The 25,594-nt window shown below is 49.4% G+C and overlaps 1 protein-coding gene across 1 annotated transcript in view; it reads left to right on the forward strand.

Moving 5' to 3' along the window:
• Nucleotides 1-25,594, forward strand: part of MAP4 (microtubule-associated protein 4) — a gene marked incomplete at its 3' end in the record, with an annotated part of 97,356 nt that overhangs the window by 21,800 nt on the left and 49,962 nt on the right. Inside the window, exons 3-7 of the mRNA XM_010141343.1 lie at nt 17,758-17,889; nt 21,408-21,518; nt 22,079-22,207; nt 22,728-22,802; nt 24,096-24,236. Coding sequence (XP_010139645.1) covers nt 17,758-17,889; nt 21,408-21,518; nt 22,079-22,207; nt 22,728-22,802; nt 24,096-24,236 — 588 coding nt within the window. The remainder of the gene's footprint in view (nt 1-17,757; nt 17,890-21,407; nt 21,519-22,078; nt 22,208-22,727; nt 22,803-24,095; nt 24,237-25,594) is intronic.

Genomic DNA, 25,594 nt, shown 5'->3' on the forward strand with positions numbered 1-25,594 from the left:
AGGCTGCCGGGAAGGGGGTTTTTGTGTGACACGCACTGCGCTGCTCCAAGCTGCGCTCTCATCTAAAACTCTGCCTTTCTTTACCTCTTCTTCCCGGGCTAAACCCGAGGGTTCTGTTTGTGAAAACAACTAGTTTAAGAGGGGCTTATCCTGCTTACACAAAATTCACAGAGAATTGTGCGCTGGGATGTCAGAGTGGCTTTGACATGGGCTAAATAGGAACCTGGGGGTCAGGGAACCTCCCTAATCCTGGCTCTGGTTGTAGCTCTCTCGGAGGCCTTAGCTCTTTAATCTTCTTCCATTTCAGGCCCATCACTGAAAATAGGGTAAGGCTGATTATATTGTGCATTTTCTCTTTTATAGCTATGCCGCATCTGTTATTATCACAGTGCTCTCATTTTGGTGGTGTTGACTAGGACCAGGGGTCATCTTGGATTAATCCGACCTTTTCTGGAAAAAAGCAGATCTTGTCGTTATGAAACGTATCTGGGTACGGTGGGGTTGAGCAAGAGGAGGTCTTTGGTAGTTGGTAGCGAGGGCAAACCTACACCTCAGAGCACAGGTACAAAGCCGTTGGAAATGCAGCTTGGACACTGCAAGCTGCTGGTGTTGCCTGGTGAACCCATAAAACTGCTGCTGTACCCAAGTGGTTTTGAAGAAATTCAGCTCACTTAGTCTTCCAGGAGAAATCCGCTGAAACCTAAAGAAATAGTGAATACGCTCATCAGTGACCCCTCTTTTTGCTGCTGTTCGGGCAGCCGTTTGCCAGCTCCAACCCATACGGTACCAGCTGTAGAGTTCGTGTGTCTGAAATACTGGGACTGTTGTCCAGGAGAGCGTAAAAGTTACCCGGATTCTCGCTGAATGAGTATCAGTAAAAACTTTGCAACTTCCTGGAGTTATAAAACTCTGAAACGAGGCGCAGGGGACACCCAGGATGCTGTTGTCTTCTCCTGGGCAGGAGCTCTGCCCGCTCCTCTCTGAGCAGACCTCTTCTCCCTTTGGGTAATGGTGCAAGTGAGGCTCACCCTCTTCTGGGCCACTGTGCAGGACACACTGTTTGATTCCTTTTTAAGCACGTTCTCTTCCTTTTCCCGCTCCTGTCGATGGTCGCTGCGTGGTATCTCCTACCTTCGCCCGATGGGATAGAAGCTAACCCCAGTATGGTCCTTCCTCACTCGAAGCTGCTCTTTCCTGCTGTAACGAGCAGGGGGGGGATCATGGTTTCCGTCACACAGAGCTGCCATGGGGGTTGAAGCAGAGGCGGCTCCTTTTAGCAGCCAAACAGCGAAATAAACTCCTTCCTAGAGGTGACTGGGTAGAAACGGAGATTTCTTAGCAGGCATCTGGCTGTTCGCTTTTCATCAATGCCTGCTAAACGACGCACGATTAACAGTGCCCATAGGAGTGGTCCCGGAGCTGCAGGGCCGTGGATATTTCTGCAGACAGTTGATGCTGGAGGCAGCTGTGAGATTAGAAATGACTTAGCAAGGCACAGCAGGGGCACGAGACTCTAGGAGCGGAACGACACACGATCCAGCCCAAAAAAGAAATTCTGTGGAAGGGATGCTTGCTGCTGCTCTGTCATGTCACTTATTCTGGTATTTAGCCGTCTTCCTTTTCAGTAGAGCACACTGCATTTGACCTATCTGCTCTGAAAAAGAGTTTTCTGGACTTCTCTGTGACAGGTTCGTTTTTCCAAACGAGCCCTCGGGTTAGTCTGGCCTCCCGAAAAACCGGAGTCTGGCTAAACTTGCTCTGCCTGAGCTGCTGGGGATGGATTTAGCAGTTACTCGCCTTTAAGAGGGTTGGTACCTTCCTCAGAGATGACCATAGGACTAAACAATGGCGTTGGATTCTTCCGGAGTCCTTTTTTCTGTGCAGACTCAAACTTCCAGTGTTAAATGGCCATTTACCAGGTTCAAGAGGAAGATGCACTGGTGGTTAATGATGGTGCCATTAAAATTGTTGCTTCCCAAGCAGAACCTGGCAGGCAGAGCGTCAGCACCCGCGATGTGTCGGAGTTTGCCAGCAGAACACTGTCGTGGGTCTCATCAGTCTGTAATGGCCAGACGAGCTGTTCCACGTTAATGGGATTTGGCAGAGAAGGGTAGGAGGTGTTTGGGATCTTGATATGATGCCACGTATTCTGCCTTAATTAGTACACAGCTTTTTGTGTGTTTGAGTCTCTTTTCTTGGTGCCAGTTTAAGACGTGCTGCAGTAGAATGAAATTGGTTGACAGGGGTGGTTCTGAGAGCAGAGAACAAGCCTCTAACCTCTACCACCAGTACACGCAGGCTGTTCGGTTTAGCCCAGCGTGCCTGAGCTGTGAGCTAAGAATGTTTTTTTAAGTCTGAGAGAACAGATACTTCTGCTTCTTTAACGTTAAAGTGTGGCTATAAAGCAGGATCCTTCTTGTAGCACAGTGTTACGGTGTCACACTGTCACCTTTCCCAGCTCAGATGGACCTCTGGCACGGCAGCAGCCCATCTTGCTGTGGCTGCAGCATGGAGACAAGCCAAGTACAAGCCCAGGAAACCTTACACCGTATTTTTAGGGAAATCTTGTTGAGGGGGGAGAGTACCAGGCCCAGCCGAGGATGTTCTGAATGCGTACTACAAACCATGTAGGAGCTGTGTAATATTGGGGGAGGGCGGGGGGGGGAGTCACACCAATTGCCTACACAACCTGAAACCTAATGTGCTGTTTGAACCCACAGCAAAATACGGTCTCTCCAGAGACACGTTGTAAAGGGCTGGTGTCACACAGTGTCGTTAACACCCAGGCGAGTGTCTGACTTACTTTCACAGGGTGCTTTTGTTTGCGGAGCGGTTAGTGTAAAATACAGCGGAGAGAGAAGCCAGATTTTCAAACACAAGTTCACACCACCTTGTCTCTTTTGTAAAATTCGGAATTACTCCGTGTGCTGGTTGTTGCCCAAACCGGCGTGGTTAAACTCTAATGACTCAACCCCGCGTGCCCCTTCCAGTCGCTGTTTGTGGGGGTCATTGTCCTGCTGAGAAAGGGAGGCTGTTCCACTGCTTCCGCTCCCTGAAGGCTGCTTAGGATGGTTTTCCTAACTCCCTGAAGACACTGCAGAAAGGACGTGAGCAGTTGTTCTGTGCAAATACTTTGAGGAAACTCTTCCACCTCCCTAACAACTGCCCCAGTACACTTAGGGAGAAGAATCTGTTCCCTGTCCTTTTCTTGCTGAGCTAAACCACTCCAACTCTCCGCCTTTTCTTCGTGATATTCAAGAAGATTTTAATATTGTCCATTTTCCAGGTTGTCGTTCCGTGTGGCTCATCCCGGGATGCTGGTTAGAGCTGCGGTGGCCCTAGGGGCGTTGGTGCATCCCGTTCTCTAACAGACACCCCTCGCCAGTCGGGCTGCTGCGCTCTCTCATCTCAGTTCAGTCTCTGTGTTCCGTTAGCAGACTCGGCCTGTGTTTCCCCCTGAACTCCCTGTTTAAGACATAAATCCTGTTAGTTCATTGTTTTGGCCCTTTGCGTGACTTTAGAATTTCATAAACTCGGTCTCGCATTTATCATTCTGATACTCAAAATCACTGAATTTTTCCAGGATGGAATCCTAGCCATTGAACTTCATTCCATCAGAACCCTCTCTAATCTCTAAGATTAAAAATAAAAATGTTAAGCCAGAGTTATTCTGCATTCTTCGAACTCTAATAACTAGTTCTGTTCCTCCAGCAAGATAATCCGCCCTCTGACATTGCCTTGCCACTTGTCACTTAGCCAGTTCTTTATTTACCTTTCTGTCATTTCCTTGTGTCTCCAGTTCCTCTAACATTTCCCCGGGCTACAGATAAAAATACTTTGCTTTCAGTCAAGTCTTCCTTGCTTTGTCTAGAAAGTCCGTTGTGTTACATCTCTCACATTAACACTGTCCTGTTTTTCTGGATGCAAACAGCTTATCTTTCAAAATGTCACTGGCATCAAAACAGTTTTGGGAGGTTTTAGGGACCGATCGGTGTCTCAGTCGTACAACCCACATGACTGACTCTGCAGGAAGAGAAATGTCTGTGTGTCTCTCTCTGTTACGTGGCCTTCCAGGTAGTTCGATGCAATACTGCACCCTGCTAAAGCCAGAGTCTCAGGTTCGGCGTGAATGGGGACCAAAGAATCATTAAAAAGCCCAAATTAGAATTGCCCAGTTTAGTAGTTGAGATTAGATTTACCTGGCCAGACCTTCAGTTAAAAAGAAACCTGTATCTAAGCTGATTATTGGTTCCAACTACCACTTGGGGGTTTGTGCTGATTATAGCAGAGCTGGTCTGCGGGGTCACACCAGTTTTTGTCCCTCGCTGGTTACAGCGAGTTACTGGGAAGCCTGCCTCGAAAGGCAGCTCAGCTTCCCGACGGGGTAACTGTGGGAAGTTTACTCATCGGGATTATGGCCAGTTGGAGGTGAGCGGAGTTCCACGGGTGCCGTCGTGGCTGCGGCTTGTGCTGCTTTTCTGTCTCAGGAGTGCCCGTGGACCTGCTGAGCTTGCTTCATTCGCAGCTTTCGGCACTAGAGCTCAGTGAGCCAGATGTCTCAATGCTAATTCAGATTTTGCATCTCAGGCCAACCCTCGAAGAAGATTTGGGGGAGATTGGAGAGTTTTTGACTCGTTGATATGCTCTAGAGTGATCTACTGCCTACCTACGAACACCACCTTTTTGCAGCCCTCCGCGGAGCACGGGACGGCTCCTGTAGGCGCGGCGCGATGCTGTCGCCCGGCTGTATTTCAAGGGCGAACTTTCTGTGCACTGTTATGTTATTCCTAAAATGAAAACGAACCTGAAGCCTCGTCTGCCCTGGCTGCAGCAATGCCCCGCAGTGCCTTCACTGCGCTTCTCGCTGTGGCTGGAGCCTCACGGGCTGTGAAAGTCTGCTGATAACCCCGGAAATGTCCGGTCTACTCACTGTCAAACAGCAGGAGCGTCAGCGGGTCTGCTGGAGCTGGGTGCCCGAGACCTGCCTCTGTCAAATACATCTGGGGGAGACAATTCAGTACCAGACCAGAACCATAATTATGGTTTTTCTCTTTACATCTTGGGTCTGAGGTGTGTAGGTGGGAGCTCCCGTGCAAATACCAGCTGCAGAACCTTTTCTTGCAGGGGAACCGTTTCCCTCTGATGGCTCTGTTCAGTCCACAGGAATAAAGGTACTTTATTGGTTGGCTTTACGGAGAGAAAATAGTACCGACAAGGTTTATTTAGCACCACAAACCACCAAAACCTCCTTAGTGAGGAATTAAAAAATTCCTAGAAAACTGACTGACTCCTTCCAAGGCTGTAAATGAGAAAGATTTCAAAGAGCAGAGACAGCATGTCGTTTTTTTCCTCATTCTCTAAGCAGAAGCTTCCTGAATAAATAGTAATAGAACTGTAGATTCTTCTAGTATTACGTAAATGGCTTCATGCTTTGATGTCCCTTGTTGTCATTAGTTTGACACTAGCTGGAATTAATGGCCATAAAACTCTATTACAGACGTGGCAGCTAGATTTCTCCTGACTGCTGCTGATTCCTCATGTGAGCTCGCCGCGTTCGCCACGGGATTTTAAAAGCGGAAAGTAGGTCACCGCAATGTGTGTGAACAGGGGCTGAGGAGCGGGCTGTAATCGCAGCGTTAAACAAACACGACTGTGATGCTGAAGGGAAATTTTCTATTTTCAGCACTTATTTCCATTATCGCTATCTCGTCCTGCGGAACAAGCATATGGGGACTTCACTGTACATGCACCCACAGATGGGATGCGGGAAGCAGAAAAAAAGAGAGAGATCTCTCTCTCTCCACATGTGTCTGTATTTATATATATGTATTTACCTGTTTCAAGAGCGACAGTGTATATTGTCACCTCCGAATGGCTCCTCTGCAGCTCACGTGAAGCAGGCGGAAAGGGCGAAAGTGCCAAAATATGTAGGTCAAAAGAACTGAAGCGTTTTGAATCTGAGCAGCGATCAAACCCTAACGGTTCCGGGGACGGAATTACCCATACCGTGTGCTCGAACATGGAATGTTAGATCAGAATATTTCCAAGTTCCCAGCAGCTCCGGGCGTCTGGGTTGGGGGCAAAGTGTTGACTTATGATCTGGAAATATCTGAAAGAAATGGTTGGGATTTTTCTAACTGGGAGGAGTGTTAACAAGTGGGTTAACAAGGGGGTGACAAGTGAGCTGGTGCGGCTGCTGTTGCACGTTCGTTCTTACAGGAGCTGGATGAAGATAAGGGTGGAAGATAAGGTGGAAAATGAGTAAATACGACAGAATTGGCTATTTTTAGGCAAGTAAAGGTATGAGCAGCAGGGAGAAAAGGAAAGTGAGTTTAAATTCATCTTGGCAATGAGGGATCTCGTGAGTTAAGTCTGTTGGGAAGATGAAGTGCTAAAAAACTAATGAAGGCAAATGGTTGGTATGTACAGGCCAGGCATGGGTAGACTCTTACTAACATGGCTGTGTCAGGAGCTCTTTAAAGAGTCTGGAAAAAGGAGGGAGCTAATAAAAACAGAAGCTAGGACTTGCAGCTCGGGATTCAAAACCGAGGCAGATTATGGTACGTAATGATTGACAACTGCCAAAGTGCGCGAGTCAGAAAGAAGGGGCTTTCTAATTTATTAGACATAAGAGAAGGTTGAAAGGAAACTATTAAATGGAGCTGGAGGAGAAGACTGTGCAGTAGTCAGACCCTTGTCTTCTTTAGTTCTGTTTTTTGTTATTTAATTTGCTAAGTAATAACGTTTAATGGGGTGGTAGCACAGGCCTCAACAGCAAGAGCTTACGCACGTGGGAGTACAAGCACGATCAGCTCTGACCCATGGGCAGGTGACCGGAGCTCCTGAGGATGGCAATGGCAGGGCCCAGGGAATGGAAGAGGACAAGGACCATGCCTGGCTCAGAGATGTGGTGATTACTCATTTGCAATGTAATTAAAATTGTATTTAGAAGATATTAATATTAATGAAAAGATATTAGAAGGAGTGATGAAACAACCAGCCAGAGAACAGCAGGGTAGGAAACAGGACACACCGCCCTGGAAACAGCCCTTCAAGCTGCTTCTGTTTGGTGAGGTGGTGGATGAGGTGTAGGTAAGGGGGGTGCAGTGTGTAAGGACCTCTCTTTAACGTGACCCCAGTTTCCTCATGTGCCTGTTAAAAGTTTTGAGAAGCAGCAGCCAGTTTTGTGTTCTCCTCAGCTGGAGAAAGAGCTCTGGGAAGGGGCTTGTTAGAGGATTGCTGTCAGACAGTTGGCTGGACTTTCCACATCTGGTGGTGTATGGACCTTTTCCTTATAGAGTCATCGAGTCATGGAATGGTTTGGGTGGGAAGGGACCTTCAGAGCTCACCCAGTGCAACCCCCTGCAGGGAGCAGGGACATCTGCACCCAGAGCAGGGGGCTCAGAGCCCCAAGGGCCAACTGACCTGCCATGGGGCCAGGGATGGGGCTGCTCCCACCTCTCTGGGCAGCCTGGGCCAGGGTCTCACCACCCTCAGTGTCAATCATTTCTCCTTTCTCTCTGATCTGAGTCTCTGTCAGTGTAACCCATCACCCCTTGACCTGTCCCAACAGCCCCTGCTGAAACAATTCTTGTACGTGTTTCTGTCTGTAAATACTGACTTTTAAAAGGCCGTGCTTGGAGGTCACGCTCCTTCCATAGGGATTGTAAGTGCTTTTATTTGTTTCTGTTTTCTCCTCTGGCCCTGATGACCTTCGAAGAGGGAATTCAGCAGAAAATCACTTGGAAGTTGTCAGGAGAAAACTTGGAATTGTACCACATCACAGCCGAAACGTGGCTCGGTGCAGGACACCACTGCCTTGTCCTCGCAGGAGAGTTGTGTGCGAGGCAGAGACAGTTATTCTGCTCCAGTTGCTCTCGACGACGGCTTGGCTGGGTAGCTCTGCCCAGTGTCTGTCGAGCAGGCAAATGGAAGACAGTCTGGGGACATGGAGACTGTGAGATGTTTAACCGACCCCTGAAAAGACACCTCAAACATAAAACACTTTGTGTGAAGAGAACAGAATTTGGTTAGTCTGGTATGGGCGTGGGGTAAGAAGAATCCTGTGCTGTCTTGGGATCTTAAAGCAGCACTTTGTGTCCGGTCAAAGAGAAATTTGCAGCCTTATTTTTCATGACAGTTTGGGTTAATGTGATCTGCTCTCAGTGCAGAAGGATAAAGCTTAGAGAAGGTTGGAGCTCCCCAACGAGTTACCAAACCGTCATCCGATGGGGTGCAGGGGATGTTATCGTTAAGAATTTTGCTGGCTTCTTACACCTTAGTTAATTTAAATCTTTTTAAATCCACGCTCTGGGTCTTGGATTTCCCGAGGCGGGGGGCACTGTGCTTGTAAAACCCCAGTCCTTGCAGAACGGCAGCAGCTTGTGCATTAGCTGTTCTTCTGTGTTTATGGGGTCCCCAACCCTTAGCTGTTGGCCTCAGTCCAGGCTGTAGCTCTGGGTTCCCTCTACGATGTCCCAGGGATGGAGCTGCCTGTCATCTCGGCTGGACCGCGGGTCTTCCTGGCCCTCCTGAGGTGTCCTCTGGTCCTCAGTTCCGTGGAGTCCCTGCGTACCCGTGTGGTACTTGCAGTACATGTCTCAAGGTCAGGGCTTGTGAATCCTTGGGCTGCCGCTCCTGTTCGTCTCGAAAGCGGCTGCTCTGAACGCTGTGCGGTTTTTTGACCCTGGATTAACCTGGGGCACGGTCAGCCTGTGCAAAATGTGCCACCGCCACGGCTGAGATGCTGCTCCAGCCTCTCCCCTCACTGAAGAAGTTCTAATCATGTGTTTGAACCGGAGCATAGCCCGACTCAGTACAGAGCTGTTTAAATTTGGTAACAGCCCTTTCAGGGGAAATAGCCTTTTCCTGCTCGGAACGAGGGATGACAGCAGTCTGGGTCACAGCTCGCTGCTGTAAACTGCCGCGTCACTGGCTCGTGGTGACAGTGGAAGGGACACGCTCTCCCTACTCAGGGTAGTACTGAGCACCCAGGGGGTGCAGCCCACCACAAGAGCTCTTTGGGGCTCCCTTCCTCATGCAGCATCGCAGCACCGCAGGCACCGGCAGCTTCCAGATTGCTCTGGAAGTCAGGAGGCTTTTGTAGGACATTAAAGCAACACAGCTTGGTGAGGCACTTTATGGAAGGGCAGGTGAGACTTATTTTAAAGAAAATTTCTTCCAGCCATGATCATTCTCTCATCACTGGCGCTGGCAGGCCCGTGTATTCACGAGCATGAGCTCTCTGTGCTCAGGAGCTTGAGCCAGGATGGCAGCATGGAGGGTGGGCTTGGAGGACCACCTGGTCCTCACATCTCTTGGGCTCTCCTCCAGTGCTAGAACACTGGGTTTTGGGCAGGCTTCATTTGCCCACCATAAGGGGCTGGCGGTTTCCCTGCTGTATTTTTCCTCAGAATGTTGTTTATTTCAGCCTCATAAATTTTAGACACGGCTGCCTGGTCAGGGTGTTCATATCCTTCTTGCATGTTCTTCTCCTTTATTATGAGACTGGATCCAAGGCCAGGGAATGGGGGAGTGATTTTGCTGACTCAGTCTTGGTGTTACTGCTTTGGGGTTTCTATATGTAGAAATATTCTTTTATATTGTCTGCATCTTGTGTTGGGCCTGTTGAGCAGGTTTGTGGTTTTTTTTTGCATGGCTTTGGATTGAAATATTCACTACCAAGGATATGTAGGAGGTCTTCAGCTTTAGGAAGGAATCAGTCCTAGAATCATGGAATTGCAGAACTGTTTGGTTTGGAGGAGACCTGTAAGATGATCAAGTCCCAGTGTTCCCCCAGCACTGCCAGGTCCCCCCGACCCCCGGCCCTCCGCACCACCTCCACACGGCTGGGAAAACCCTCCAGCCATGGGCACTCCACCGCTGCCCCGGGCAGCCTGCGACAGCCCTGGCCTCCTTGCGCAGCCGACTGCAGCCCTTCGCAACCCCAACGGGGAAGAGATTCTGCCGCAGGGACAACCTCAACCTCCCCTCACACAACTGGAGGATGGTTCCTCTCATCCTGACGCTTGTTCTTGGGGAGCAGAGACCAACCCCCACCTCGCTGCAGCCTCCTATCAGGGAGTTGTCAGAGCCAGAAGGTCTCCCCGGAGCCTCCTTTGCTCCAGCCTCAATCCCACCACGTCCCTCAGCCGCTCCTCAGCGCATTGTGCTCCAGACCCTGCACCAGCTCCGTTGCCCTTCTCTGGACACGCTCCAGCCCCTCAAGGTCCTTCTTGCAGCAAACCCTGAGTGAAGCAGTAAAACTATCTTAGTTGTGTCACTGGGCTCTCCAAAATGTCAGTTGAGAAAAAGCAAACCAAAAAGTCCAAGAATATCAGAAAGTCAAAATATTCAACCATCCTTCAAGTGTCTGGAGTTTTAAAACTCCGGGGTAACACGGGCAGTGTTCTTGTGTCCTCACCTCCCAGCAGAAGACACCAGTGGCGTTCCCTTGGTTCCCTGAACAGATCCCTGCTCCGGGGAACTTCCTGGGTAAGAGGAGTCTCCGAGGTGGAGCTGGTTTGTTTCTATGTGCCTGTGACAACGCTGTGGAAATAGTTCTTCACAGTATTTGTTTAAAAATGGGACTTCACGTGCCTTCGTTATTACAAGCTGTGGAGGCTGTCGGGCGTGGTTGTAGAAGGTGGGCTCCAAAAGGAGTGTCTGGTGGAAGCTGGCCTGCGTGGCAGCCCAGCGTCATCAGCAATGTGCGAGGCTTCTCCGGTACCATCCGAGATGAGAGAACAAATTACTCACTTCCCGAGCATCTGACGTTCCAGTGGGCAGCGGGAGCATGAGAACAAACATCACTCGCAGAGCAGCAAGAGCCGAGGGTGGGAGCTGTGCTGGCTGTGCAGCTCCATTCTTGCTTTCGATCTGCCGTGACGCAACCACTGCTGAAGAAACATCCTTTTGGCCAGAATAAGTAAGAGAACAAGCGATACAGTAAACCCCAACAATTGCATATCTTTTTTTTTTCCTTGCAGATTTTTTTTTTTCAAGGCAAAATGTGAACCTTGTGTTGAACTTTAAAGTTCCTGACTTTGCATCTTTCCAGTGAGGAGATACTGGTTCTGACAGTCGAACGCACAGAGCTTTTTTAGCATTCGGGTTGTATAACAGTGTGGAATTTCAGAAGGAAAGCGGCAGAATGCTTCTTGACTTGTCAGCACCGTCTGAAGTGCCCTGCGGTTTCTTGAGGACCTGTAATATATTCCCAACCTTCTTTTTCCCATCCGACCCAGTGGTGGATTTTAATTTGCTTCTCCTTGCACTAAATTAAAGTCTTTAGAGCCATCTCAGCCAGATTTAGTTTCAGCACTTCAAGCTTTTTTCTTTGGCAAGGACAGAAGTGTTTTTCTCCAAAAGCAGTGTCTGAAGCACCAGCAAAGGCTTGGGAGTCTGGCAGGAACCTCTGGCATCTCGGGTCGCAAAGCAGGGACAGCAGAGGAGACCACTCGGGCTCTGTCCTGCTGGGCTTTGAGTTGTCTCCAAGAATGGAGACTCCGCAACCTGTCCAGGCACCCCGTCCAGTGAAACTGCTGATAAAATCCTGAGAAGCTGTTCCCGCGAGGCACTGCCCGTTGACTCTGAAGGCGGCTTTGAGGAGGTTCTGTGGAACCTTTGAGGTGAGGCTGCTGTACCTTGTACCCACTCATCAGTGTCCTGGGCGAGTCAGGGAGGAGAACCCACACCGTCCTGTCTGCCCGCGGGGGTTTCACCTGCTGTCCCACACGTCATCCCATCCGATACAACACCCTTGCTTGGCATATGGAGGTGGTACCTCTGTGCGTGTGTAAAACCATCAGAGAGGACACGCAGGCAAATATCTCCGGCGCCCACACGCTGGGAATCAGATGCTGCTCGTGTTAGGAGCTGCCCATAGCAGCCTGCTGAGCGCAGCAGGGTGAGAGCCTCCTGCAGGAACAAAGCGCTAGCCAAACCCCTCCAAACCTCACGCAGAGTATAAAAATTGGCATGTTACTGAGCCCCTGCCCTCTGAAGTTCCCGTGAGGCAGCAGTGTGCTGTACCCCGCAGAGCTGCCGTGGGCTGGCGGTGCCTTTGAGAGCGCTGAGGATTTGTGTCAGGGCACGGCTTGTTCTGCCGACCGGTACCAGTGTCCGGCTGAGGTAGTGCTTTTGGCAGGGCAGACTGGGTGGAAGAGCCTGAACCAGCGCCGTGATCTGGGCAAAGCAGCTTTGGGGTTGGCTGTAGGGATGGAGCTCTTAAGCTTCTCTGGTTCTGTTCGCTTGGCTTGGTGCTGGCAGGGCCATCCCATGGCTGCAGACTCGTTTATTCTGAAGAGACTTAACCTCTAGCTGGAGGTCTGGTTGGTGACCTATCAAGATTAGCATCTCCTGCAGCGAAAAGGCTTTGTCCCAGTAATCCTCCGCTCAGAGTGCTCCTTGCTGGGAGTTGGCTGCCTCCTGTCCTGCGTGGCGGTGGGTGCTGATCCTGGTTTATTTGGGGCTGGGGCTCTGAGCAAGCAGGCTGCCCGTGTCGGAGCATCCGTTTTGCCGGGGTTAGCTTCTGCCCTGGCGTGTGTGCCTGTGCCGATCTTCTCAGAGCAGATGACAAACCAAGGAGACCGACACCGTCAGCAGCCCTGTTAACTGCGTCTTGCTCTTTCTGCACAACCTGCCGTGGGAGCAGTTCCAGGAAGGCGCCACTTGCATGGGATCCTTATTTTTTCTTTCAGAAGCAAGTTTGCTCTGTGAGTATGTTGTAAATGGTGGGGTTTTTCCTTTACGCACGACTCTGTAAGCTGCAATCCTCCGATGGTTTATGTTATCAACAGTCATAACCAGGATTTCAACTACCAGTGAGCTTTTAATACTTGCTAAAATGACTTTATGGGTTTGTGGGATCTGTCCAACTTGCATTTTGTGCTGAGGACGTTACCTGCTGCTGCTACTTGTTAATAGGCACTTCCAGGATTGGTGGTCGAAGAGCTTGGCTGGTCATTTTTTGTCTTTGATTGTAGACCACACATGAACTGTGTGTTTTGGGAGGGTTTGCAGAACCGGGTTTGGAACTGGAAAACCCCCTTCTCTACCTTCCTGGGGACCCTGTTTCTGAGATCATGCTTCTGGTGTTCCACAAGCTTGCCTGAGTAAGGAGGAACTGAATATTGGGCTGGGGTGGGAGGGCAAATGAGCTGGAAGCGTCTACTTTATGGCTGTGAGGCCAGTGATGCTGAAAAATGCTTCAGGAATAGCGAGGGAGGTTTTGCCAGCGTGTGTTTTGATCTGCATTCTCGGTGCCAGCAAAGCTCAGCCTCGGCAGCGGGGATGGGATGCTGAGCTGCTCTCGGGAGCCTGTGCCAGCTCCTGGCCTGGCTGCTGGCCTCTCGGCTGCCTCCAGCAGCAAACTGGGTTCCTTCTGGCTGCTTTGCTGCCGGAAAGCCATTGTTTCATGTTTTTAATTAGCATCTGTTATGAAAATATGGAACAAAAAATGCACGAGTCTTCGGTTGATATTGCTCAGGCTTTGGCAAGGGCCACTCACAGCTGCTTTTGACTCACCTTTCAGCTGGCTTTGGGGGCTTTGGCCAGAACTAAGGGTCTGCAAATACCGAAGGAGTTTTGCTCAACTGTTACAGGAGTTTGATTTCACCTGATGTCGCATTGACCAGCAGGAGAGGGGAAGTGATTGTCCCCCTGTACTGGGCACTGGTGAGGCCACCTCAAATACTGTGTCTAGTTTGGGGCTTCTCGCTTCCAGAAGGATATTGAGGTGCTGGACCGCACCAGCAATGAAGCTGGTGAAGGCTCTGGAGAACAAGTCTTACGAGGAGCTGAGGGACCTGGGGTTTTTTAGCCTGGAGCAAAGGAGGCTGAGGGGAGACCTTATCGCTCTCTACAACTACCTGAAAGGAGGCTGTAGAGAGGTGTGGGTCGGTCTCTTCTCCCATGTGACAAGTGACAGGACGAGAGGAACCGGCCTCAAGTTGGGCCAGGGGAGATCTAGGTTGGATATTAGTGAGAATTTCTTCACGAAAAGGGTTGTGCAGCATTGGCACAGGCTGCCCAGGGCGGTGGTGGAGTCCCCATCCCTGGAGGGGTTTCACAGCTGTGTGGGTGTGGTGCTGAGGGACATGGTGTAGGGACCCTGGCAGTGCAGGGGAACGGTTGGACTCGATGATCTTAACCAGATGATTCTTCAACCAGATGATTCTGTGATTGTAAATGGTTCTCTTTACGCTTCTTTTTGTCCTGCCCGTTCCTTTACCAGCAAGGCATGTGGCGAGGGAGGTTCCCCTCCTCTTTTTTTAAAGCCCTGAACACAACCTAGCTACTAAAAAAACCCCAAACAGTGCATGTTTTACTTCTGGTTTCCCTGTTGTGACTCTAATTTTACATTCCTTCTCTTTGAAATCTACCAATAACAGCGACATGCCAATATGTGCAGGTGGTCTAGTACTGACATCTGGTTAAATATTGGGAGTTTGGTCGGTGCGGGCTCTGTGTTGATCAGATTTAGCGTGGGTCCATCCAAAACCCAGTTCAAGTCACCTTTGAGAAAGTTCATGTCAAACTTTCTTAACTGCTTGCAGGCCTCTTCCTCACACTGACAAGGACATTTACAGTCTCCTGGTTTTTGCTTTAAACGGAGTTGTATAGACAAACGACTGACAGGCTCCTGTCCAGAGGAATTTACCGTGGAGTGTCATTAAATCCCTGGCTATTCTGCACCGCAAATAATCGTAAATAATAATGTCTCTTGACACATGTAGAAGCACTTTATCTTCAAAGTACTTTGCAAATCTAAATGACCATTGTCTGTCTTAATAAAAATATTTCCTGCTTAAATTATCAGCCTTCAGCCACCCCCAGACTCCATGACCAGCTGGTGCCTGGGCTGGTCTTTCCGTTGAGCACGAGGGGGCTGTTCCTTCACGTGTCACCTTTCCTCCTGGCTTCCTGCACACCATCGCACCTCGTCCTTTGCACAGAGGAAGCTGAGCTGCCATAAAGCTGCATCCTCCGTGCTGAAGTCAACCATGTCAAATGGAGTCATTTAGCAGAATAACAGCTAAAAGCCACTGCCAGAAAAGCAGCGTCCTCTTGCCAAAGCAGCAGTGCTGAAGGATGTAGCATCTGCAGGGTTGTAGCACGAGAGGTGGGGATAGCCCTGCTGATGGGCCGGTATTGAATGTACCTGACAGCAGATCTTCAGCGCTTTCTCATGGTGTTCTTGGACTAGTGAGGTGGGGGTCGGTCTCTTCTCCAATGTTAGGAATGGCAGGACAAGAGGAAATGGCCTTAAGTTGCGTCAGGGGAAATTTAGGTTGGATATAAGGAAAAACTTCTTTACAGCGAGGGTTGTGCAGCCTTGGCACAGGCTGCCCAGGGAGGTGGTGGAGTCCCCATCCCTGCAGGGGTTTCACAGCCGTGTGGGTGCGGTGCTGAGGGACATGGTTTAGGGACCCTGGCAGTGCAGGGTGAAGGGTTGGACTCGATGATCTTAAAGGTCTCTCCCAATCAGGTGATTCTGGGATTCTGTGCTCACACAGAAGTGAAGTAGTAGAAGGTCTTGTGTTTGCCAGAATTATGCTTTGAATTCCCGTTCTCTGGCCCTCACGGTGCCTACAGGGGTGACAAATAAATGCATTTAATTTCTATTAATATAGTTGGATCAGAATCTGAACAAGAACTTTTTTACAGTCTTGAACTTCTGTCAGAGCATACCATGGCTTCCCGTAGTTGGTGCCTATCTTGTTGAGGTGTGTCGGTACCCAGCCTGCGGCCAGTTGCACCACTCTGTGTTTTGAATTTCAGGGGGGGAAAAGAGTTTCCAGTGTGTTCTTTATTCAGTTGTTTCTTGCGGGACACCCAAGGTCAAAGGCTGGTGCCATGAGCAGGCTGGTGAACGGTCCTTCTTGTTTCCCTTCGAAGATCTGGTTCCTTTTTGCGCACCGCATCCACAGCACGGCACGTCTGGTACCCCGTTTCTCAGCCCCCTTGGACGCGGCACACCCCCCTGCTGGGACATCCTTTAGGCAGAGAACCCCTCGCCCAGCCCCCTGTCCCGTCTGCCCCGTCTGTGGCAGCTCGCGTACCACCTCCGAGGGAGATAAAGCTCATTAATGCTTCGGCCTTTCCTGGGGATTATCTGTACAGTCCCTGCTCAAGTGTAGTGGCTCGGAATAGGAACACGCAGACGTTGTAGCCCCTGCAGACTTCGAGACCCCCAGGATTATGCAGGGCATCGAGCTCCGGAGTTTAGTGATGAGAAGTGGAATTTACGGACCCGTCTGAGGCTTTGACACATTTCTAACTTCACTGAATCTCCTCCTGCTCTTGTGAAAACAAGATCTCTGATGCAATTGCTGTAAGCACCGATTGAGTTGTGCTGGTGTCGCCTCATTATTTTGCGATGAGAACCAAACCACCACCACGCACCCCAAAGCTCTCTTTCATCTTCCTCTTCCTCAACCACATTTCTGTTGGAATTATTACAACCCCTCTGATCCACCTTGCTATAAATTCTGTTTGTGACCAGCTGCTACCTCAGCCCCCAAGAAAAGGCAGCGCTTGTCGCCTTTACATACCAGTGCTGTGTTCTCAATGATTTCTGCCGTCCTGTTCCTTCAGTGCGTTAACATCGGGTTTGCTTTTATTAACTGCAGCTTTGCACTGATTTAAGGGTTGTCTTCAGGGATAGCTCTTGAGTCACGTTATCAATTTCCTTTCCTGAGCTCCAGGTGTGTTGCTAGCCTCAGTGAAGGTAAAAATACTAAAAGCACAGAGAGGTGTTGGTGAGAGAATGTGGCATATTGCGTGAGGGGATGAGGGAAGGAGTTTGTGTAAACCCTTTGGTGCTTCTTTCCAGAAGGAGCTGGAAATCAGTTTGAAAGATCCCTCCCGAGATGCCTTCATTGCTCTCAGGTTCCTCTAATCCCAGGACAGAGGTGGAACCCTCTCAGGTTCCTCTAATCCTAGGACAGAGATGGAACCCTCTCAGGCTGCTGCAAGCTGTTAGCTTCAGTGCAGTTGTTTTTAACACAGGCCAGCAAAGAAAGATTAGTTTTTTCCTTTGTCAGATATAAACCATCAGACTTCGACATGTTGATGTGTTCAGAGAACTCTTTACAGGGGGAAGATGAGGCACAAGTGTGAAATATAAAGATATACAAATAAAAACCTTTGAGGTGTTCAGGGAAGAGTTCACTTAAATGACTTGGAGTTTGTCTTCCCAGTAGAACAGAGGCAAACCCATCCCATGGGCACTGTGTCTTGGTGGAGGTACCAACGTTGTCATAAATCTGGACAGATTCAGTGTGTATGAGTCGATCCCTGGGCAGGAGAGGAGGGGGCTTTGGCTTCCCCTCCTCCCTGCTGTGACCTGATGAGCAAGTTGTGTTCAGCATCGCTGTGCTGACAGATCTGAAAGCTTTGCTCACCCTCCAAGTTCAGCATCTCAGGGTTGTTCCAGCTCATACATTAATGAAAAACCTCCCTGAAGAGGAGTGTGAGGAGCTAGTGTGAATAGTCCAGCATTTGAAAACAGGACAGCGCTGTGTGGGTCCATTCTCCATCTTACCTGAGTATCAAGATGCAGAAATTCCCCTTATTCTGTTTCTTACATTTGAAGAGTGGGATCAAACCGGTAAAAAATGGGTATTTGTGGTCTCTGGTCTGGCTGATGGTTCACGTTATCAGTTGGGCTCTGAATGTCTATCCCATGGTAATCTGTTTGCAATGTCCTAGCTTACTGTTTCACTCTGACGGTGTCATTTTCTTTTGTTTCAGTGTTCCCAGGAGAAATCATGGACGAAAAGCTGTCCTACAAAGAATTTCTGGACCGCCATGACTCCTGGACGATGGACGACGGGGAGCTGTGCTTCGAGTCGCAGCCCGTATTCAAACCCATGGAGATGGCTGGTACGACTCCAGTGCTCTGAAATCCGTAGCATCAGATATTTTAGCGGTTGTGTAACACGACAGAGTCCTACCCTGTCCCTAAGGGTGGTTTTGTCCTCTTGCCTCGTCCTCCGTCTGTGTTCTTTAGGATGTGTTGCTCTCTTCTCCTAAAATGCGTAACATCTTGACAGCAGAGTTCTCTCAGCACACCCAGCCCTGACTTGTCCTGGAGCACAGTCTGGCTGGTTAAAAATGGAGTCGCGAGCCGGGCGTGTTAGAGCGCACGGAGCCTGGGTGAGCAGGTCGCCCCCTGACGTGGCTCACGGGGCCGCAGCACTGTCTGGTTGACTCCCACAGTTTAATCACTCTCGAGTACCGCAGCTTTCAGGGCAAACCTCGCCAAAGCTGCCGGCTGAAAGCCAGTGTTCCCTGGCTCTCCCCCGTGCCCGTTCCAGCCGTCACGTAGCTGTGTCTGCAGTGCAGGTCGGCGTGTTCCAGAGGCAGTCTGTGTCGCTGCTGACTCCTGAAAATTAGATGAACCTTGTATAACCCGCCCCTGCAGGAAGACACCCATCACCCAACACTTGCACCCAATTTTCTCTCATTTTTGAGAAAGCTTCTGGGGAATCACTTGCTAGCCCTTGGAGGATGTGAGAAATGTAGGTACTGCCTGGATTCTAGCAGGTAATAAACCTGGGGATGATACTGGCTGAAACAGGATGGAACTCTTTTATATATATTTTTTTTTAACACTTCAGACCTGCTTGCTAAGTTACTTTCGTGCTCTCCAAATCTCACATGTATTAAGAGATTCAGTGAAAAAATTAAATGTTGTTACAAGGGTAAGAAATGATCTATGGAACAACTGGAACTGGTTTTTTCCCTCCCATGGCTTTGTTAGGTGAAGGAATGGGATGTTGCTGTAGTAACGCTCAATAGCCAGGCGACAAACTTGCTGCTTAGGAGCAATTTACACACCTAACCCATCCCCCAGGATTCTCTGGGCATCAATAATGGGAATCTGTGGGCTATCTGTTGCCTGAAACCTCATTTCCTCAGCTTTCCTGGCCTTAGAGCGCCTGTACGCACATAAGGTACCACTGAAATACCTCAGTGTGAAAGTGTTCCTCTGGCCTGCTCCTCCTGGTGCGGTGTAAACGAGGGATGCTGCCTCGAGGTTAGTCAAGAGGATCAGCAAGTTCTGAGGACTTGTCAGCAGGAGAAAGAAGTGAACAGCAGACTCAGAAAAGCCCACAGGTTTATTAACTATTTTAACCCACACTCCTAGGAAAGTAGCAGGGTGGTTTCCCTCGCGAGGAGAGAACTCTCTGGTCAGTGGTGGAACAGATCTCCCCACCAGCACTGCTGTAACTCCTCGTTCCTTGGTGAGACGCACGGGAAACGCCAGCTCTGCCACATCTGCCAGCAGCTGGAGAGCACCTTTGACTCTGCTCTGGGCTTTGCTGTTGTGTGTTTGTTACAGACACTGTGTGTGGGACCCAGCGCTCAGAAAGCGACAGTTATGAGCAAAACAGTACATATATTTCTTCCACACTACCTGTAACAGCAAGACTGGATTTAAAATGTTATTGCAGTGTAGAATGAACGAAATCAAACATTATCTCATGGCTTGCAAGCTTTGGAGGTGCCGCAGGGCCCTTAAGCACGAGTGTGTTGTGATTTATCCCTGCAAGTACAAGTGAAGAGCATCCGTGTCCCATCCGCACGGTTCATCCTCACCCACTCACCGCTCCATTCGCAACAGAAAAGGGTTTTACTGGAAGCGTCCCCCTGTCAGCAGCGAACGGTGTCGCTGCCCTGGCACAGAGATGCTCAACTGGAGTGGGGCACAGGCCCGCTTGGAGTCTGGGGGGATCTTTGGAGATGGGAGACAGAAGTCTGGCTGTAACTCCTTCCACTTCTCCTCTTTTTCCTCCTGGAGCAGAGACAGTGTTTAATCTGGGTCACTCGTTTTTGCCTTGTCATCTAACTGCAGTAGAGAGCGGGGAGATCATCAGCATCTCTTCTAGTTTTTAAGTTGGTTTCTATCAGGAAGCTTTTCTGTGGGTTTGGGTGTTTGGAGTTTTTTGTTTTGTTTTAACTGGGAAAAAAGCAGTTATTTAGTCTTGGAGATACTGTTTTAAACAGCCGGGAGTTAACATTTTCTACAGTGTGCTCTGAAGCAAGACATTGTCGTAGCATCTCAACTAGTCTGACAGGTTTATAAAAGAATCCATGCAGCAAACCTGATCTCCACACCTTGGAGCAGCAGGGCATGTGAGCATTCAATTTGCCATCCCCACAGCCTGCAGGCTGCCGCAGGAAGGACTGACAGCCTTCACCTGGATCCCTTCTGACTGTGCCAAAACCCGTGTGGTGTCTGAGAAGGGGTGTGTGACAGCCACCTCCAGAACAGAGAGCTCTTCAGCTCCGGGATCGTGCGACGTGTTGAGATAGACGCCTGCAAGAGGCCACGTGAGCAGAACCCCTTCGTTGCTGGGCTGTGCCTGTCTGGAGGGAAATGCAGCATACGTCTGGCACAAGCAGCAAGATGTGTTGGGAATTGTTGATCATAAAACGCTGCCAGGGGTTTGTAAACTACAGAATAATTTGTTTGAGAGAGGAACGGCACGTGTCCTTCCCCCTGCAGTGTCTTGCCTTTGACTGTTCTGCGGTGCAGTGACTGACTCATGGAAGGGTCATCTCGTCTTGGTTTTATTCTGCCAGTGAGGTCATCCATCCCCTCTCTGACTCATGGCACTTCAGTTAAGTAATCCGCCTCATCAGACCCGGTGTGGTGGTCCTCTCCGCCTTCTGGTTCAAACGCCCGTGCTGAGTACTCGAGGGGAAAGGAGATGTGTGCGCGTGAAAAATAAAACTTGCAGAAAGGAATTTTCTCCTGCTGCTGCTGAAACATCCACTCAAAACAGAGACCAGAAGCAGAACGAAGCTAACAGGCATTGGACCAACCAAAGCTGACAAGTGGCGAAGGTGGACTGAAGATCCCGACAGCCTCAGCAGTGCTGGAACTGAGGGCGAAGGCTGCCCACCTGCCTGGGACACTGGGAAATGTGTCATTTCCCCCTCTGGCTCGTAGCTTGGTTAAATACTGGCCCGTCAGTCAGTTTATACTGGTGTACTGGCCTTGGGGAGGAGAGCGACCAGCCTTTCCCTGGTCGGCTGTCGGTTAACTGATCCAGAGCTCAGCCGTCGTTCCTGACTCAGGTTACTGTATGTGTCCATCAGGTCAGACACAGATGCTTCCTCCTTGAGTGGAGGAGACACGTTCTCCATGCAACGCTCGGGATCTAAACTTTGGTTAGTCTTCCCTTGGAAGCAGCCTGAGCAACCATGTTTTACTGGTGGGCATCAATTCAAATTATGAAGGTGTTTGCCCCTGGTAGATAATCTTGAAATGTTCCCTTCCAAGTCCAATGGTGGTGTCCGGTGCATCTTCATCTTGTTTTGTAAATAATCTTACTCTGCATCATGTCTTCCCCTTGTGTGGTGACACCAGCCTTGTTCTTGTCTCCTGCCAGACCCCTTCAGCATGCACAGAGGGGACAATCTGCCTGATCTGTCATTTCCTACTGACATGAAGAATGTGCCACTGTTCACAGACCATGTTGATGCTTCCAGAGACATCCACGGTGAGTTCCTCCTCAGCATTTGTCCTTCATGGTCAGGTTTGGGTGTTTTCTCTGTCGACTTTCATGTACTGAAAATTATTAAGCTGATTAGTTCGTGGACTATATTAGAACTTCTTTTTAGTGTGTGTTTAAAGCCATTCCAGTAGCTACTTCCAGGAAGTATGTTTAGGCAGAAGAGGGTGGGACATCTAGATGAAATGAAGCAGGAGTTACCAATGGCTCTTGTCTTCATGGCTAGAACCCAAATACGCATGAACTTTTCCCACAAAGTGGTCTTCGCCGTTTGGACCATGGGAGTTTAAGTGGTTGTTAACAAGAATTCATGGAGCAGAAGCGGAAAGCAAAAGCAAAAGAATTTGCCTGTGCTTTCTGTCTTACACCTCGTTAACAAACAATATGTGCATAGACAATTGGCAGGCGGGTTGTGAAGGCGAGCTGAGAGAGCTGCTTACAAACTGCATCTGAACTGCTACTTCCCATGTGTTGATTAGACCCCAGATTTCAGAGGGGAGTCGTTAGGGCTAGTGTGGTGATTAATAAATGGCCTTTTAATTCTTTAGCACCACATGGATCTATGATGGTACCTGAACAACCTTTCCTGGGGCCTCTGTATTCTCCTGCGGAGGTTCTAGACCCATCGGCCTTCATGGGTCTGGATTCAACTGCAGAGTTTCTGCAGGACAGAGCAGGTAAGAAACAGCTGCTTTGCTGTGACTGTCTGTCGCTAGCTGGGTTCGAAGGGTGTGCGGCAGGAAAATTGTGGTTTACTAGTCCTAGAGAGTCTTGGTGGGGGCTTGATACGTAAAATGAGTCAAGATGAGAAAGTGTCCTATTGGCAATGGGAGTTCTTGGTTCAGTGTGAATGTTCTGAAGATGTTGGGAGATCACAGAACGGTTGAGGTTGGAATGAGACCTCTGGACAGCATCTTGTCCAACACCCCTGCTCAAGCAGGGCCACCTAGAGCCAGTTGCCGGGAAGAGTTGAGGAAAGAACATGCTTTGCTGGTTCCGGTGTCGGTGCTGGTTGTAACTCCGCAAGCTTTGACTAGCAGTAATCCCAAAGAACATGATGTTCTGGTACCATTCTCAAAGGGGACTGAAAAGTTACCTGAGATTGAACTCACAAACTGGCGGAGTCCAAACCTGCAGCTGAGGAAATAAAGCAGCGTTAGTGTTGGCGGCAGGACTAAAAGCGTTTGTTTTCCGTAGTGCCTGAAGGACACTGGATGGGAGCTCAGCAAGATGTGAAGGGACCAGATACCTCTTTCTTTGTGGAGCCACCAGGTAAAAATAGTCTTGACTCAATCTGCAGGGACTGTCTCTAGAGAGTTTCTGAACAGCAAAAGCGGAGCTGCTCTCCAGAAACACAAGGCTGTGGTGTAGTGAAGTGGGACCTGACCAAGAAAATCACTGCTTCTGGTTCCCAACTCCATTTAGAACAGAAATGCCTGGATTTGAGGGCTGTTAAGCTTAACACGCATTTTCTGGTTTAGCGCTGCATTTTGCAGGCTGTTTACTTCTTATTCAGGGTAACAAAGGTTGTATCTGCAGTTCCAAGCCCAACCCTCCCTAGCTGCTAGTGATGGGGGCATGTCGTGCAGCAGCGCTTTAACCCGCTGCCCTTTCCAAGGGTTTGGGGGAATTAAGTCAGCAGATGTAGGTGTGACCAAAAAACCGCGTTCAGCGGCAAGCTGTGTGGATTCCAGACAGTGTCTCCACTCTGAGTGTCTCCATTACAGCAAAGGTACCTTGTTTTCCAGCTGGGATGCGTGTTTGGGGATGACTTGACTCTAAAATAATAAATAGGGTGCAAAAAATTTACCCTTGAAAAGAAACTCCAGAACTGAAACTTCACTTAGGTTGGGGATTCTAGTCCCTGTGCACACCAGATCCTTGTGCACACCAAATCTGCTGCCCTGAGGGATGTCAGAGCACTTGTTTACTTGTTGGTGCAGCGGAGGGCACCATCAAACATCAACAGACCTTTAAACTAAATTCTAACCTCAAACCTGTGTGTTCTGTCCGACCAGAGAGTCACAGGATGGGTTGGTCGGGCTGGAAGGGACCTCAGAGAGCATCGAGTTCCAACCCCCTGCCATGGGCAGGGTCATCTCATCTTTAGATTCTGATACAGTTAAACCTCAGAAGCTCCGTTGGGACGTCATTCCGTTGTGGTTGGGTGTATATTACGATATTTGATCCATAGTGGCATCTTTACTGATGATTTTGGTGAGCAAAGAAGAGCATAGTTTGACACTGGTCCTAGGTAGAAGGTGTTTCTGGAGCTGGTGGCTCGGGGTAGAACTGGGGCACTTTGTAACTGAACGTTCCTCAGTGTTGTCACAGCAGTTGCCTTTCTCAAGATAAAAGTGTTTTTCCGGGTATTGCACAATTAATTTTCTGAGAATTGGCAATAAAAGGCCATTCCGTTGGTCTGATCCCACGGGGCTGCTCAAATGGGGGAACTGCTGCAGGCAGCCCCTTGAGGGGTGATTCCCAGCCTGGCCACTCCAGAAGAGGAAGCTGCTTGCTAAGATCTTTCCGAGTGCTTACTCAGACTTGGTTTTGTGTGCCCAGTGCCCCCCGCAGCCACCGAAGCAGTCAGGCCGCCTGGCCCAGAGAGCCCTGCGGCAGTGGCCCCGGCTTTCATTCCTCCTGCAGTAACAGCTTCCCCAGGAGAGGCCGAAGCTACTGATGGACCAAAAGATGTGGCAGCAGGTAAAGTCACCCCCGTCTAAAGATTGGCGTTGGGTTTAGGCCCTTTGTGAGCAAGCAGTGATGGTGGAAAGACACAGGATCGCCCCTTCACAGAGTCACAGAGTCATCTGGTTGGAAGACACCTTTGAGATCATCGAGTCCAACTGTTCCCCCTGCACTGCCAGGGTCCCTGAACCATGTCCCTCAGCTCCACACCCACACGGGTTTTAAACACTTCAGGGATGGGGACTCCACCACCTCCCTGGGCAGCCTGTGCCAAGGCTGCACAACCCTCTCTGGAAAGACGTTCTTCCTGATATCCAACCTAAATTTCCCCTGATGCAATTCAAGGCCATTTCCTCTCATCCTGTCACTTGTCACATGGGAAAAGAGACTGACCCCCACCTCCCTACAGCCTCCTTTTGGGTAGCTGTAGAGAAACACAGCGAGGTGTTAACAGATGCCGCTGTGACTAAAGGTTTGTGGTACCTGCGTCATGCTGGTGAGAAATAGCAAGTTACTCACCATGTCACGGTCCAGTAACTGGGTTAGTGATTCTTTACTTTCTCAAAATCTGAGCTCCAGAGAAGTGTTAAGGTGTGTCAGGGACTTGGCTATACCATGAGGGTGATGCTGTATATAAACACCTTAACACCTCTCCCTTCTAAAGACTCTCTTAAAACAGAGTTTTGAAGGTGTTTAAAGGTGTTTCAGGTGTTGCAACAGTTTTTGTCCCGTTTCTCCATGCTTTATTCCATGATTCACCAGGGAGCATCCATAACACCTCTAATATCTATCTCTTTACTGTCTTAGTCTTCTGTATAATCACAATCTTTACATTTTATTTTGGAGAGGACCGTGATACCACTGCGACAGCAACAAAAAAAGGCCAAACCAAAGGCGAGCTGAAGCGTAATGGATCTTTTTGCTCTGGTTCCCTGGGATATTGGTTTTATCTAAATGGACCCTGAAGCGCTTTTTTAAAAGGGACTTTTTCCATTTCTCTAATTTCTTTTTCAGTTTAAGTATCTAATTTAAGGTTTAATATCTTTTCTGTTGTTTGGGGAGGATATTTTTAGATATGACTCAATCAGTAGAAATTTTCGGCGTTTTGTAACATCTACTCAACAACCTATGTGAGACGTTCAGGTCACTGTGCTGCTGGGCAGTGCTCAGGGCTGTTGGAACGAAGAGCTGCAAAGAGAAATCCAGTGCTTCTGGCTTCCGACAGTTTGTAGAAACTTGCCTCTAGACAGCTGAAACGTTAAATTAAAACTGACTGAAAAAGCTCCTTTCAGGGGGTTTCATGAAAACACCAAGCTAAGTGCAGAGGTTTGAGAATGCTGCGAATGGATAAACTTTATTTTGAAATGAACCGC

This window comes from Buceros rhinoceros, unplaced genomic scaffold, assembly GCF_000710305.1.
Source record: "Buceros rhinoceros silvestris isolate BGI_N320 unplaced genomic scaffold, ASM71030v1 scaffold798, whole genome shotgun sequence".
In the NCBI taxonomy this organism is placed as follows: Eukaryota; Metazoa; Chordata; class Aves; order Bucerotiformes; family Bucerotidae; genus Buceros; species Buceros rhinoceros.